The following is a 16,939-nucleotide window of genomic DNA, read 5'->3' as shown; positions in this document are numbered from 1 at the left end:
CAAAAGGAGCTCACACTCAATGAAGCCACCCAGCAGCCATTTTGTTGTAGACCATAGAGTTAGGGTTTCATGCTGATCCACAAGAAAATGGTTCCAGAATCGAAGACGCAAGTAACCGAGCTTCTGTTGTGACGTTAGACATCGCCATCTTTGTTGAGGGCGAAATGCCCTTTAATACCAAACACAGGTAACTGTTGCTTTGGAGTCTATAAACCACTTAAAGCGGGAGTTCACCCATAAAACAATTTTTCCCCTTAGATGGATGCTCGTTTTGTCTAGGGGAATCGGCTAGTTGTTTTAAAATATGAGCTGTACTTACCGTTTTCGAGATGCATCTTCTCCGTCGCTTCCGGGTATAGGTCTTCGGGACTAAGCGTTCCTTCTTGATTGACAGTCTTCCGAGAGGCTTCCGACGGTCGCATCCATCGCGTCACTCGTAGCCGAAAGAAGCCGAACGTTGGTGCGGCTCTATACTGCGCCTGCGCACCGACGTTCGGCTTCTTTCGGAAAATCGTGACGCGATGGATGCGACCGTCGGAAGACTGTCAATCAAAATAGGAACGCCCAGTCCCGCAGCCCATACCCGGAAGCGGCGGAGAAGATGCATCTCGTAAACGGGTAAGTACGGATCATATTTTAAAACAACTAGCCGATTCCCCTAGACAAAACGAGCATGAATCTAAGGGGAAAAAGTGTTATGTTCGGGTGAACCCCCGCTTTAAAGCTATTAACTACTTAAAGTCTTAGCTATTAACCACAGTGCCGAATCGCAAAAAGTGGCCTGGTCTTTGGCTAGCCAAATGGTCCGGGGTTGTAAAGGTACAATTTTTTTTTTCCTAAATAGCTTCCTTTACCTTAGTGCAGTCCTCCTTCACTTACCTCATCCTTCCATTTTGCTTTTAAATGTCCTTATTTCTTCTGAGAAATCCTCACTTCCTGTTCTTCTGTCTGTAACTCCACACAGTAATGCGAGGCTTTCTCCCTGGTGTGGAGTGTCGTGCTCGCCCCCTCCCTTGGACTACGGGAGAGTCAGGACGCCCACTAACACACAGCTCCTTTCTCTATCTGCAACGTAGAGAGCGTCCTGACTCTCCGTAGTCCAAGGGAGGGGGCGAGCACGACACTCCACACCAGGGAGAAAGTCTCGCATTACTGTGTGGAGTTACAGACAGAAGAACAGGAAGTGAGGATTTCTCAGAAGAAATAAGGACATTTGAAATCAAAAATGGAAGGATGGGGTAAGTGAAGGAGGACTACACTAAGGTAAAGGAAGCTATTTAGGAAAAAAAAAAAAAAAATGTACCTTTACAACCCCTTTAAGCCCCGAACCATTTGGCTGGCCAAAGACCAGGCCACTTTTTGCGATTCGGCACTGCGTCACTTTAACTGACAATTGTACGGTCGTGCGACGTGGCTCCCAAACAAAATTGACGTCCTTTTTTTCCCACAAATAGAGCTTTCTTTTGGTGGCATTTGATCACCTCTGCGTTTTTTATTTTTTGTGCTATAAACAAAACATGAGCGACAATTTTAATATTTTTTTACTTTTTGCTAAAATAAATATCCCCAATTATTATTTTTTTTTTTTTAAAAGCAAATTTTTTCTCAGTTTAGGCCGATACGTATTCTTCTACATATTTTTGGTAAAAAATCGCAATAAGCGTTTATTGATTGGTTTGCGCAAAAGTTATAGCGTCTATAAAATAGGGGATAGTTTTATGGCATTTTTATTATTTATTACTAGTAAGGGCGGCGATCTGAGATTTGACTGCGACATTATGGCGGACACATCGGACACTTTTGACACATTTTTGGGACCATTGTCATTTTTACAGCGATCAGCAGGCCTGTCGGAACCCGACAGGCAAACCAAGCAATTGCCTGGGGCCCCCGAGCTGGCCAGGGGCCCCGAGCTAGCCAAGGGGCCCCAGCAGGGAGGGCCCTTGCCGCACCGCTGCTTCCTGCAGTCCGGTCGGCCGTGTACCATAACCGCGCGGTACAGGAGAATCAGGTTCCTGTTACCGGCCGGACTGAGACAGGAAGTGCACACACTGTGTGTTCACTTCCTCTCAGTCCGGCCCTGGGAACAGCAAACTGAATGCCCTGTACCGCGCGGTTATGGTACACGGCTGACCGGACTGCAGGAGGAAGCAGCGGTGCGGCAAGGGCCCTCCCTGCTGGGGCCCCTGTGCGGACACCAGGATAGAGGTAAGCCGACTTGGGGCCCCCTAATATCTTCAAACGGCCCTGGCGATCAGTACTATAAAAATGCACCGATTATTGTAAAAATGACACTGACAGTGAAGGGGTCAACCACTAGGTGGCGCTGAAGGGGTTAAGTGTGTCCTAGGGAGTGATTCTAACTGTTAGTGGGAGGAGCTACCAGTGACACGTCGCTGATCACTGATCACGTCATGATATTTTACTAGGCACAGCGGGTTTGCCGATCCAGGTGCTCAAGCATGGAGATCTCACCGATAGATTCTACAAAAGCTGGTTTGTGTTATTTATTTTCCGTATGTAGAAACAGAGGATAAAAATATATATACAGTATAAAAAAGTATTTTATTTACATAAAACATAAAAAAATTATATTTCTAAAAATCCTTGGAAATCAGGCTTTGAACTTTAGACATCTCTTTTTCTAAGGTGCAAATGGAAGCTTTTAGCCTTCTAATTTCATCCATGCAGATGGCTATTCTCTCTAGAGCGATTTTTTTGGTGGAAAGACTCTGTGTGACCTCCCGGCTGAGTTGGTTTGTATGTTCTTGTTCTGAAGAAATAAAAGTCTTTGCGTCAGCAAAACGTGGAGAAGAGGGTGAAGAGAAATGCAAGGGGAGGAGGACAAGAGTTGAGGGACAGAAGAAGAGCATGATGAGCAAAGGGAGAAGATAAGGAGCAGCAAAGGACGAGAAGGGAAACAGGACGAGAAGGGAAACAGGACGAGAAGGGAAACAGGACGAGAAGGGAAACAGGACGAGAAGGGAAACAGGACGAGAAGGGAAACAGGACGAGAAGGGAAACAGGACGAGAAGGGAAACAGGACGAGAAGGGAAACAGGACGAGAAGCAGAAGGAAGGAAGCGGCGAGAAGCAGAAGGAAGGAAGCGGCGAGAAGCAGAAGGAAAGGAACGAGAAGGAAAAGACGAGGAGCAGAATGAAGCAAAAAAGGAGGCAGGAAATAAGTGGAGCAGAAGGAAAAGTCGAAGACGAGAAGGGAAACGGGACGAGAAGGGAAACGGGACGAGAAGGGAAACGGGACGAGAAGGGAAACGGGACGAGAAGGGAAACGGGACGAGAAGGGAAACGGGACGAGAAGGGAAACGGGACGAGAAGGGAAACGGGACGAGAAGGGAAACGGGACGAGAAGGGAAACGGGACGAGAAGGGAAACGGGACGAGAAGGGAAACGGGGCGAGAAGCAGGAGGAAGAGGACGAGAAGCAAAAGGGAAGAAAAAAAAAAGGAGGCAGGAAAAGAGGAGGAGCAGAATGAAGCAAAAAAGGAAGCAGTGAAAGAGACGAGAAGCAGAAAGACGAGAACTAGAAGGAAAAAAGACGAGAACTAGAAGGAAAAAAGACGAGAACTAGAAGGAAAAGACGAGGAGCAGAATGAAGCAAAAAGGGAGGCAGGAAAAGAGGAGCAGAAGGAAAGTCGAAGACGAGAAGGAAGAGACGGGAAGGAAGAGATGAGAACTAGAAGGAAGAGACAAGAACTAGAAGGAAAAAAGACGAGAACTAGAAGGAAAAGACGAGGAGCAGAATGAAGCAAAAAAGGAGGCAGGAAAAGAGGAGCAGAAGGAAAAGTCGAAGACGAGAAGGAAGAGACGAGAAGGAAGAGACGAGAACTAGAAGGAAAAAAAGACGAGAACTAGAAGGAAAAAAAGACGAGAACTAGAAGGAAAAAAAGACGAGAACTAGAAGGAAAAAAGACGAGGAGCAGAATGAAGCAAAAAGGGAGGCAGGAAAAGAGGAGCAGAAGGAAAGTCGAAGACGAGAAGGAAGAGACGAGAACTAGAAGGAAGAGACGAGAACTAGAAGGAAGAGACGAGAACTAGAAGGAAGAGACGAGAACTAGAAGGAAAAAAGACGAGAACTAGAAGGAAAAGACGAGGAGCAGAATGAAGCAAAAAAGGAGGCAGGAAAAGAGGAGCAGAAGGAAAAGTCGAAGACGAGAAGGAAGAGACGAGAAGGAAGAGACGAGAAGGAAAAAAAGACGAGAACTAGAAGGAAAAAAAGACGAGAACTAGAAGGAAAAAAAGACGAGAACTAGAAGGAAAAGATGAGAACTAGAAGGAAAAGACGAGAACTAGAAGGAAAAGACGAGAACTAGAAGGAAAAGACGAGGAGCAGAATGAAGCAAAAAAGGAGGCAGGAAAAGTCGAAGACGAGAAGGAAGAGACGAGAAGGAAGAGACGAGAAGGAAGAGACGAGAAGGAAGAGACGAGAAGGAAGAGACGAGAAGGAAGAGACGAGAAGGAAGAGACGAGAAGGAAGAGACGAGAAGGAAGAGACGAGAAGCAGAATGAAGCAGAAAAAGATGAGAAGCAGAAGGAAATATGTTCTCTCTACCTTCATTTTGTTGACTTTTGTTGGACTCTACTCTTGCATCAAGTTCTTGTTTGATTTGTATCTTTCTGCGTATCCCTGCAAGGAAACCCACCTTTATAAAACAACTATGTACAAAAAACAGTCACATGACACAACCACATAGACACGATGCCGAGGCAGACAGACATCTTACATTTACGTGCAATCAGCCTCCTAATGCTCTCCAGCTGCAGCGATTTTTTGTTCTTCAAGTCTGACCACCTTTTCCTCAGTTGCATCTTGGTCCTCGTTACCCCGCACTTCCTCTGCAGCGTGGCCACAGCCAACTGCAGAATGTGGTCTTTGCGAAGGTTGGCATTGGGGTACTTGGCATGCTTGCAGTCATAGTCTTTTGCGTCCAAAATCTTAACCATAAAAACCATCTCTCGAAGGGACATCGGCTTGGCTCTGCATTGGTTCTCACACGTCATTCTGAGAAATCTACTGACGCGAAGAGGCAAAAGAAAAACAAAGAAGTTGGACAAAAATCCCCTGTGTCTTGTATATCATCTCCTACACTAGATGAATAGGGACAATCTGATTGGTTCATAAGTACGGGAAGGGCTTGTGTCATATAGTACTTTATCTCTACAGTCAAATTTCGTGACTTATTTTAGTAAACAGAAGGCAGGAGGACATTTTCAAGATCGTCTTCCCCGCTCCTTCACCCACATAGCGACCAGCGCAGGCACATTTCCGTCTACACAATGGCACGGGCAGGCAAATTGGTGTACCCAGAAGCGTTGCTAGGGGGGTGCGGGGGGTGCGGGCCGCACCGGGTGACACCCGCTAGAGCGGTGACACCATCCCGTTTTTTTTTTAGCTGACATGCCCAGCCTGCCCTGTGCAATCCCAGCCTGCTCTGTGCCACCCCAGCCTGCCCTGTACCACCCCAGCCTGCCCTGTACCCCCCCAAACAGCCCTGTACCACCCCAAACAGCCCTGTGCCACCACAGCCTGCCCTGTATCACCCCAGCCTGCCCTGTGCCACCCCAAACTTTCCCATGCCACCCCAACTTGCCCTGTGCCACCCTAACTTGCCCTGTACCACCCCAATCTGTCCTATGCCACCATAACTTGCCCTATACCACCCCAACCTGCCCAATGCCACCCTAACTTGCCCTGTACCACCCCAACCTTTCCCATGCCATCCCAACTTGCCCTATGCCACCCTAACTTGCCCTATGCCACCCTAACTTGCACTATACCACCCCAACCTGCCCTGTACCAACCTAACTTGCCCTATACCACCTTAACCTGTCCTACACCACCCCACTACACCAACCTGCCACTATACCACTCTATACTACCCTAACCTGCCACTCTACTGCCCTATACCATCATTTACAGGGGCTGGTTTGGGGTGCGCCCCATGCCTGTGCGCTGCCTGCTTGGTGCTGGGCAGCCTAGACAGAGGGGGGGGGGGTGACACCATGTTTTACCGCACCGGGTGACACCAACCCTAGTGACACCACTGGGTGTACCTGTACCTCCCTTTAAATTTGCCGCCCAGCGTGAATGCGGCAAATTTGCCTCGTGAGTGTGCTCACGGGTCCCGGGAACTCGAGTTCCCGGGTGGCCCGCCATTGCGGTCGGCAAAGGCAGAACATGGGGGGGGGGTGCCTTTGTAAACAAGGCATTCCCCTGTTCTGCATAGTGACATGTCCCTGATCGAATGTTCCCTGTGACGTGTCACTGGTTAGCTCCTCCCCTAACAGTTAGAATCACTCCCTAGGACACACTTAACCCCTTCACTGCCAGTGTCATTTTCACATTAATCAGTGCATTTTTATAGCACCGTCGCTGTAAAAAATGACAATGGTCCCCAAAAATGTGTCAAAAGTGTCCGATGCGTCCGCCATAAAGTCGCAGTCATGATAAAAATTGCAGATCGAGGCCATTACTAGTAAAAACAATAATAAAAATGCCATAAAACTATCCCCTATTTTGTAGACGCTATAATTTTGCGCAAACCAATTAATAAACGCTTATTGCGATTTTTTTTTACCAAAAATATGTAAAAGAATACGTATCAGCCTGAACTGAGGGAAAAAAAAATTATATATTTTTGGGGGATATTTATAATAGCAAAAAGTATAGCTTTTTTTCAAAATTGTCGCTCTATTTTTGTTTATAGCGCAAAAAATAAAAACCGCAGAGGTGATCAAATACCACTAAAAGAAAGCTCTATTTGTGGGAAAAAAAGGACGTCAATTTTTGTTTGGGAGACACGTCGCACGGCCGCGCAATTGTCAGTTAAAGCGACGCAGTGCCGAATCGCAAAAAGTGCTCTGGTCTTTGGTCAGCCAAATCCTCCAGGGCTTAAGTGGTTAATTCCTCAATCGAAATTTGTGGAGCCAGCAGAGTCATCCATGTCTCGAATAGCGGCCGATTTATGCGAGCCAGAAGAAATTTGAGCCATATGGGGGGGCCAGCTTTAGTGTTGGGATTACAGGGATGGTCAGCATTAAAGTTATAGGGTCAGTGTTGGGGTTACATCAAGGATTAGTGTAAGGATATTATATATATATATATATATATATTTTTTTTTTATTACTTTTTTTAGTAAAACAATCGCAACTTTAGTTTTTTAGCGCGAGAGGTTCGTGTGGCGATTAGCGTTGGGTACACAGAGGGTAAGTGTTGAAATTGCAAGGAAGTTTAGTGTTAGGATTATAGACATTGGGCCGGATTCAGAACGGAGATACGACGGTGTATCTCCAAATACGCCGTTGTATCTCTGAGTGCGGGCCGTCGTATCTATGCGCCTGATTCAGAGAACCAGTTACGCATAGATTTCCCTAAGATCCGACCGGCGTAAGTGTCTTACAGCGTCGTATCTTAGGCTGCATATTTACGCTGGCCGCTAGGTGGCGCTTCCGTATAGTTACGCGATGAATATGCCATTTAGGTAGATACGCCGATTCAGAAACGTACGTCCGGCTGGCGCATTTTTTTTACGTCGTTTACGTTAGGCTTTTTTAGGCGTAAAGTTACCCCTGCTATATGAGGCGTAGCTAATGTTAAGTATGGACGTCGTTCCCGCGTCGAGTTTTGAAAATTTTAAGTCGTTCGCGAATAGGGCTGTACGTACGTTACGTTCACGTCTAAAGCAATGACGACTTGCGGCGTAATTTCGAGCACGCGCACTGGGATTTTTTCACGAGCGGCGCATGCGCCGTTCGTAAAATACGTCAAGTGCGCGGGGTCACAGTTAATATACGTAAAACACGCCCACATCATCCCCATTTGAATTAGGCGGGCTTACGCCGGACCAAATACGTTACGCCGCCGTAACTAAGGGCGCAAGTTCTTTCTGAATACGGAACTTGAGCCCAAATTTACGGCAGCGTAACGTATCTGAGATACGTACGGGGAAGGTAAGCCTTGGGGGGGAAGGTTACTGTTGGGGGGGACGGGGAAGGTTAGTGTTGGGGGGGGGGACAGGGAAGGTTACTGTTGGGGGGGACGGGGAAGGTTAGTGTTGGGAGGGGACGGGGAAGGTTAGTGTTGGGAGGGGACAGAGAAGGTTTGTGCTGGGGGGGACAGGGAAGGTTAGTGTTGGGGGGGGGGATGGGGAAGGTTTGTGCTGGGGGGGGGATGGGGAAGGTTTGTGCTGGGGGGGACGGGGAAGGTTAGTGTTGGGGGGGGAAGGTTAGTGTTGGGGGGGACAGGGAAGGTAAGCATTGGGAGGGGACAGGGAAGGTTAGTGTTGGGGGGGGACTGGGAAGGTTAGTGTTGGGGGGGACAGGGAAGGCAAGCGTTGGGAGGGGACAGGGAAGGTTAGTGTTGGGGGGGGGGGGGGGCAGGGAAGGTTAGTGTTGGGGGGGGGGGGGCAGGGAAGGTTAGTGTTGGGGGGGGGGACAGGGAATGTTAGTGTTGGGGGGGGGGGGGACAGGGAAGGTTAGTTTTTGGGGGACAGGTTCATTTTTATAACAGCTTACCAAGTGTTCCCATGCAATAAAAGGAAGAGGTTCGCTGTCTATGGAGCGCCCCCTGCAGGCTGTGTGTGAAAGTGCTGAACGGCGCCCAAATTTACACAGAACACCTGTGTATGTAACATGAGGCGGTCTGAGCTGCGGACACAAGAGAGCAGTGCTTTCCAGCTCCCCATCAATCTGAAGCCAACACATGAAGTCTGCATGTCAAGTGGACTTTTCTCTGCACTTACCTCCATTACTCCCCAATAACAATGACCACATCTCATATCACTTACCTCTATTATACAGAGGGATGAGAGTGCTGTACACTGACCTCCAGACAAAGGAGAGAGATCTCACATTCCATCCCAGAAATAAAAGCAAAATATGGACTCCAGAGTCTGTGCAGGAATGGTGTTTACTCACAGCTCCCTCTAGTGGTGCCCCCGTAAAGCTACAACTTAGTTCAAAAAACCCCTGGAGAGTCTGGAGCCCCCTAGAGGACACATTTATATCACTGGAACAGAGGAAGGGAGACTTCCTTATAGGTAAGAAAAGCAGGGGGGCACACATGGGCAAGAATTTACATTTCTTCACCTATCACAGAGCAATATTAAAAACATGTAAGAGTGATGTCATGTGACTTTCCCAGAATCCTCCTCATCTCTCCCGTCTGGTCTGTTGCGACGACAAGATGCGGACGTATCTATCAGCCATGTTGACTCGCGGGTGAGGGCACGGGAATTTCCTTACAATAATATTATGGAGATAATATAATATATAATACTGTGCTACAAAAATAACAATAACATTAATAAATCAGAACAAAATGTGAAAAATAATAATAATGCAAAAAAATGCAACAACTGTGGAAAAAATTAAATAAAAAAATTATTTTAAATATAATTTGTAACTATTGTGTTATAACAAGATTATTACTAATATTATGATTATTAATATGATTATTATTATGTTTTTATTATTATTATTGTTGTTATTATTTTAATTATTATTATTATTGTTGTTGTTTTTGTTATGTTATTTCTATTTTTATTATTATTATTAGGAATATTATTGTTGTTGTCTGTTATTATTTTGTATTATTATTGTTGCTATGTTTTTATTATTATTGTTGTTATTATTTTCCTCTGTTTTTACTATTGTTTTTATTATTATTTGAATCATTATTATTGTTATTGTGTTATTATTATTATTATTGTTGTTTTTGTTAATTTTTTATATTATTATTATTATTTGTATTATTTTTTTATTGTTGTTATTATTTTTTATTATTGTTTTTTTTATTATGTTGTTATTATTGTTATTTTAATTATTATTGTTGTTGTTTTTTGTTGTTATATTATTTGTATTATTATTATGAGGATTGTTGCTGTCTTTGTTATTATTATTTTAGTTTTTTTTTATTGTTGTTGTTATTATTTTATGATTTTTATTATTATTGTTGTTATGTTTTTATTATTATTGTTTTTTATGTTGTTATTATTATTATTTTAACTATTATTGTTGTTGTTTTTTGTTGTTATATTATTTGTATTATTATTATGAGGATTGTTGATGTCTTTGTTATTATTATTATTTTTTATTCTTTTTGTTATTATTTTATGATTTTTATTATTATTGTTCTTATATTTTTATTATTATTATTATTATTATTACTCTGTTTTATTATTATTACTGTTGTTATTATTATTTGAATCATTATTATTGTTGTTGCATTATTAATATTATTGTTGTTTTAGTTAATTTTTTTATATTATTATTATTATTATTTGTATTAACTAAAACAACAAAAATATTAAAAATGCAACAACAACAATAATAATGATTCAAATAATAATAACAACAATAATAAAAACAGAGTAATAATAATAATAATAAAAACATAAGAACAATAATAATAAAAATCATAAAATAATAACAACAATAATAAAATAGAATAATAATAACAAAGACAGCAACAATCCTCATAATAATAATATAAATAATATAACAACAAAAAACAACAACAATAATAATTAAAATAATAATAATAACAACATAAAAACAAAACAACAATAATAATAAAAATAATAACAACAACAACAATAAAAAAAATAAAAATAATAACAACAAAAAAGATAATACAAATAATAATAATATAAAAAAAATATATATTTGTTGTTGTTATTATTTTAATTTTTTTATTATTGTTGTTTTTTTGTAGTAATAATAATAATAATATTTTATTATTTTGAATTATTGTTATTATTAAATTTATGAATTATTATTATTACTACTATTGTTGTTTTTATTATTATTTTAATGTTGCCGTTATTATTTTTACGATTTATTTTTTTCATTATTACTGTTGTTATGTTTTTATGACTATTGATGTTTTTATTTATTTTTAAATGTATTGTTGTTATTATTATTGTTAATTTTTTTTTTCTTTATGTGACTTGCTATTAGTGAAACTTTCTAGCCTATAAAATGAATGGGCTCTCCTTACCCAGCATTGCGCGCTGCCCACAGTTCCCACACAAGAGTCACCAGACCTCTGCCCAAAGTCAACATGGCCGAAACGGCGCCGTACGTCCGGTGACGTCCCCTCCATTGTCTCGTACGAGCCGCCGCTCGGAGCGCGCATGCGCGCAGGCAAGCCGAGCCATTACGCGCTGGGGTCAGTGTGTGTGAGCGGAAGCGGGAAACCGCGAGAGTGGCGGCACCGAGCGGGCACCGGGCGGACACGGTCAGGTGTGTTTCGTTTGGTTGGCGGGGGTCGTGGGGGGTCCTCGGGAGGGTTTCGCTGAGGTCACAGAAGCGGCGGCGTTTCGTCCCGCGTATTGGAATGAGGCGGCTGCAGGTCGGAGCTGTGGCCAGCAGGTGGCGCTGTCCGCTGTGCCTCCATAGGCTTCTATTGTCCTCCGAATGTGGCTGCAGTGCTTGGCTGTGAGCAGCAGGTGGCGGTGTGTCCATCTCTGCCATGTGATAGACCTGAGTGCCCCAGACTTCCATTGTACATTGAATTATTGTTGTCTTCCCCTTTTCCTCTGGGTGGGTCCAACCTCCTCCTCCTCCCCCTCCTGTGCACTAAAGAGCATTGAGGCTTTCCAGGATTTCTTCCTGCATGCTAGTGGGCGGGGGGCTTCATTCTGCAAGCCTTTTGCATGGGAGCTTTGACAGCTGCTAAGGATGGGGCCACAGATTTCCTTCTATCACACCAGGAAAGTTGACAGCCAATTATAGGTGGAGGAGCTCCCCGTCCCGCATGTATACAAGGGGCGTGTATATCTGCAGCATTAGTCCACCTCCTCCTATGATTGGCTGTTGGCTTTGACAGCGCCTATCTACTCCTTAGCCATCCTACTTTCCCTAGGGCCACACAGGGCCCCCCCCCCTGTCCTTTCCCTAGGGCCACACAGGCCCCCCCCCTGTCCTTTCCCTAGAGCCACACAGGGCCCCCCCCCTGTCCTTTGCCTAGAGCCACACAGGGCCCCCCCTGTCCTTTCCCTAGAGCCACACAGGCTCCCCCCCTGTCCTTTCCCTAGAGCCACACAGGGCCCCCCCTGTCCTTTCCCTAGAGCCACACAGGCTCCCCCCTGTCCTTTCCCTAGAGCCACACAGGCCCCCCCCCTGTCCTTTCCCTAGAGCCACACAGGCCCCCCCCTGTCCTTTCCCTAGAGCCACACAGGCCCCCCCCCCTGTCCTTTCCCTAGAGCCACGCAGGGCCCCCCCTGTCCTTTCCCTAGAGCCACGCAGGGCCCCCCCCCTGTCCTTTCCCTAGAGCCACGCAGGGCCCCCCCCCTGTCCTTTCCCTAGAGCCACGCAGGGCCCCCCCCCTGTCCTTTCCCTAGAGCCACGCAGGGCCCCCCCCTGTCCTTTCCCTAGAGCCACGCAGGGCCCCCCCTGTCCTTTCCCTAGAGCCACGCAGGGCCCCCCCCCCCTGTCCTTTCCCTAGAGCCACGCAGGGCCCCCCCCCCTGTCCTTTCCCTAGAGCCACGCAGGGCCCCCCCCCCTGTCCTTTCCCTAGAGCCACGCAGGGCCCCCCCCCCCCTGTCCTTTCCCTAGAGCCACGCAGGGGCCCCCCTGTCCCTTTCATAGAGCCACACAGGGCCCCCCCCCCCCGTCCACAGAGCCACACAGGGCCCCCCCAATCCCCTCCGTAGAGCCACACAGGGCCCCCCCCCGTCCATAGAGCCACACTTGTCCCGCCTTCCCCGTCCTTAGCGCCACACTGGTCCCCCCTGTTCTGTCCATAGCGCCACACAGGGCTGCCCGTAGAGCCACACAGGGTCCCCCATTCCGTCCGTAGAGCCGTACAGGGCCCCCGTCCCGTCCGTAGAGCCGCACAGGGTCCCCCGTCCCGTCCATAGAGCCACACAGGGCCCCCCGTCCCGTCCGTAGAGCCACACATTGGGATCAGTAGGAAGAATAGTATCCTATCATTGGGTAAAGTAGGAAGAATGGTGCCCCATAGTTGGTGTAAGTGGGAGGAATAGAGCCCCAAGGGCCAGATAAGGGCTCCGCAGTTTGGAGACCACTGCCCTAGGGTGTCTGCTAAAAAGAATATATAATGTTTGGGGGTTCTGAGTAATTTTCAAAATTATGATTTTTTTTATATGCAGCTATAACAGCTTCAACCCTTCTGGGAAGGCTGTCCACGATGTTTAGGAGTGTGTCTATGGGAATTTTTGATCATTCTTCCAGAAGTGCATTGGAACAGGAAGGAGCCATCCCCAAACTGTTCCCACAAAGTTGGGAGCATGAAATTGTCTAAAATGTCTCGGTATGCTGACGCCTTTAGAGTTCCCTTCACTTAAACTAAGGGGCCAAGCCCAACCCCTGAAAAACAACTCCACCAAATGATTTGGACCAGTGCTCAAAGCAAGGTCCATAAAGACATTAATGAGCTAGTTTGGGGTGGAGGAACTAGACTGGCCGGCACAAAGTCCTGACCTGAACCTGATGGAACACCTTTGGGATTAATCAGAGTGGAGACTGTGAGCCAGAGCTTCTCATCTAACATCAGTGCCTGACCTCACAAATGCTCTTTTGGATGAATGTTCAAACATTCCCATAGACCAGTGATGGCGAACCTTGGCACTCCAGATGTTTTTGAACTACATTTCCCATGATGCTACACTACACTGCAGAGTGCATGAGCATCATGGGAAATGTAGTTCCAAAACATCTGGGGTGCCAAGGTTTGCCATCACTGCCATAGACGCACTCCTAAACCTTGTGGACAGCCTTCCCAGAAGAGTTGAAGCCGTTATAGCTGCAAAGGGCGGGGCCAACTCAATACTGAACCCTACAGACTAAGACTGGGATGCCGTTAAAGTTCATGCTTGTGTAAAGGCAGGTGTCCCAATACTTTTGGTAATATAGGGTATTTAGAGCCTCCTCGGTGTGTCTTAGGGAATTTACTATTTCGGTGTTGGCCGTGGTGCCCCCCATTAGATTCTTTATCCAGTCCCCCCTTGCAATTCTCGGCTGTTACTTGGGGTATTTTCCTGAGACACATTGATAGACCTGTGCTGAGTATACATGATTACTGAAGATCATTGTCTTATCTGATTGACAGGTCGTCCTTTTTTATCATCTATCAACGGGACCCTTCTTCTTGAATGACATTGTGACCGGTCTCCGGGATGAGTCAAGAAGGCACTCTTTCCGCATCCCTCGACAACAGCAGACACAACGGTGAGCATGCCCAGACTCACCCAGCCTACCGCGCGATCGTCGGCCTACGGGAAGAGACGGTTATTATTCAGCCTCGATCTCCAGTGAGCACCGCCCTCGAGGAAGAAACTGGTCCTGACCAATCCCCCTCCCCTGAAATCACCACCCTAGAGGAGCAGACTGTCATCATTCATCCGGAATCCCCCGAAAGCAGTGACTCGGAGCAAGAGGCTGTCATTGTTAACCCAGATTCCCCCAACAGCACCGATCCCGTGGAAGCTGAGGGAGATGATCATCCGGAATCACCCGCCAGCGCTGGCCCGGATAAAGAGAACATTGATGCGAACTCAAAATCTCCCGCAAGCAGCGCTCCAAACGAAGCGGCGGGTGATGCTGACGATCACCCGGAATCGCCGGCGAACGCCGTCCTCGAGGAGGGGACTGTTATCATCAATCCTGAATCCCCACCCAGCTCCGGTCCCGAGGAAGCGACCTCTGAGATTAGCTCCAAACCCCAGGACCTCCCCATCAACCTCTCCGTAAGAGCGAGCAGAAGCCGTACGAATGGCGGGAAGTTGGCCACCGAAGCCACGCTGCACGTCTGCTCCGAATGCAAAAAATGCTTCACCTCCCGCGCCGGGCTCCTCATTCACCGGAAGATCCACAAGGAGAAGTTCCTGATGATCTGCTCCGAGTGCGGCAAGTGCTTCCGCGGCAAGGCCAAGTTTATTGAGCACCAGCAACTCCACTCGGGCGAGAAAGCCTTCAAGTGCGCCGACTGCAGCAAGTCGTTCACCAAGAAGTCGTACCTGGTCGCCCACCAACGGACGCACTCCAACGAAAAGACCTACGCCTGCCCCCAGTGCGGCAAGACCTTTGGCAGCGCCACCTCCCTCAGCCACCACAAGCGGAGCCACAAAGAACAGTTTCTCTGCAGCGACTGCGGGAAACGGTTCCCAAGCAGCCAGCGGCTTCTTGCTCATCAGAAGACCCACCTGGGAGTAAAGCCGTTTGGGTGCCAGGAGTGTGGAAAGCGATTTAGCAGCAAACAGTACCTCTACATCCACCAGCGGATGCATGCGGTGGAGACTCCGTTTTGCTGCTCGGAGTGTGGCGTCAGCTTCCCCACGGGCGAGACCCTGGCAGCGCACCAGAAGGAGCACAGCGAGGAGAAGCAGTATTTTTGCGACGAGTGCGGTAAGGGCTTCACCACCAAACAGTACTACATTGTCCACCAAAGGAACCACACCGGCGAGAAGCCTTTCTCCTGCACCGAGTGCGGCAAATGCTTCATCAGCAACAAGAACCTCAAATCGCACAAGCGAGTCCACACGGGTGAGAAGCCCTACTCCTGCTCAGACTGCGGCAAAAGCTTCAGCAGCTACCGGAACCTCACCAAACACCAGCGGATCCACACTGGGGAGAAGCCATATTCCTGCCCGCAGTGCGGCAAGTGCTTCATTAGTAACCACAACCGCGTCCGACACCAGAAAATTCACACGGGCGAAAAGCCCTTTCTGTGTGCAGTGTGCGGGAAGTGTTTCAACCAGAGGTCCAACCTGATCACGCATCAGAAGGTCCACGTGAAGGAGCAGCTGTATTGACTTGACGACACTGGGGCTTTGAGATTTCTTACACAGGTTCAGCAAACCCCAGGGAACCATGACCCAAAGACAAAAAAAAAAATGGCAGCTGTCATCCAAGTGTGTATGATTTTGTTTTAACTGGTTGTTGGTGGGGGCTCGTGGCTAGCTGGATCCTTAAAGCTCTTGTTAGAGCTTAGATTGGACTCATACATTTTCTGTCGGCTCATCCTTTCTTTTGATGGATGGCTTATTGTATATTTTAAAGGGGATTTCTATGAAAACAACCCTCTGCTAAATTTTCCGACCCCTTGATGCAGTTAAGTGTTCCAAGCCCGGCTAAAATTTGCCCCACCAAGAAACCGCAATACAGTGGAACCTCGGATTACGAGCATAATCCGTTCCAGGAGAATGCTCGTAATCCAAAGTACTAGCGAGTTTCCCCGATTGAAGTCAATGGAAACTAAAATAATTTGTTCCGCATTGACTTTAACCACTTAAGCCCCGGACCTTTAGGCAGCTAAATGCCCAGGCCAGGTTTTGCGATTCGGCACTGCGTCGCTTTAACAGACAATTGCGCGGTCGTGCGACGTGGCTCCCAAACAAAATTGGCGTCCTTTTTTTTTCCCCACAAATAGAGCTTTCTTTTGGTGGTATTTGATCACCTCTGCGTTTTTTTTTATTTTTTGCGCTATAAACAAAAATAGAGCGACAATTTTGAAAAAAATTCAATATTTTTTACTTTTTGCTGTAATAAATATCCCCCAAAAACATATATAAAACATAATTTTTTTTCCTCAGTTTAGGCCGATACGTATTCTTCTACCTATTTTTGGTAAAAAAAATCGCAATAAGCGTTTATCGATTGGTTTGCGCAAAATTTATAGCGTTTACAAAATAGGGGATAGTTTTATTGCATTTTTATTAAAAAAAATTTTTTACTACTAATGGCGGCGATCAGCGATTTTTTTTCGTGACTGCGACATTATGGCGGACACTTCGGACAATTTTGACACATTTTTGGGACCATTGTCATTTTCACAGCAAAAAATGCATTTAAATTGCATTCTTTATTGTGAAAATGACAGTTGCAGTTTTGGAGTTAACCACAGGGGGCGCTGTAGGAGTTAGGCTTCACCTAGTGTGTGTTTACAACTGTAGGGGGGTG

The 16,939-nt window shown here is 46.4% G+C and overlaps 1 protein-coding gene across 1 annotated transcript; it reads left to right on the top strand.

Moving 5' to 3' along the window:
* The first annotated feature begins 11,099 nt into the window (after window positions 1-11,099).
* Window positions 11,100-16,209, top strand: LOC120909377 (zinc finger protein OZF-like). The gene is made up of 2 exons (XM_040321135.1): window positions 11,100-11,260; window positions 14,091-16,209. Exon 2 carries the CDS (start codon window positions 14,158-14,160, stop codon window positions 15,790-15,792), a length of 1,635 nt encoding a protein of 544 aa, XP_040177069.1. The 5' UTR covers window positions 11,100-11,260; window positions 14,091-14,157; the 3' UTR covers window positions 15,793-16,209.
* Window positions 16,210-16,939: the final 730 nt, after the last annotated feature.

Source organism: Rana temporaria, chromosome 8 (assembly GCF_905171775.1).
Source record: "Rana temporaria chromosome 8, aRanTem1.1, whole genome shotgun sequence".
In the NCBI taxonomy this organism is placed as follows: Eukaryota; Metazoa; Chordata; class Amphibia; order Anura; family Ranidae; genus Rana; species Rana temporaria.
Note: the sequence above shows the minus strand (reverse complement) of the source record. Positions and strands in the feature narration are given on the sequence as shown.

What these genes read in the sequence shown, in the direction of transcription:
- LOC120909377 (XM_040321135.1), top strand. Translation starts at nt 14,158, where the DNA reads ATGAGTCAAGAAGGCACTCTTTCCGCATCCCTCGACAACAGCAGACAC.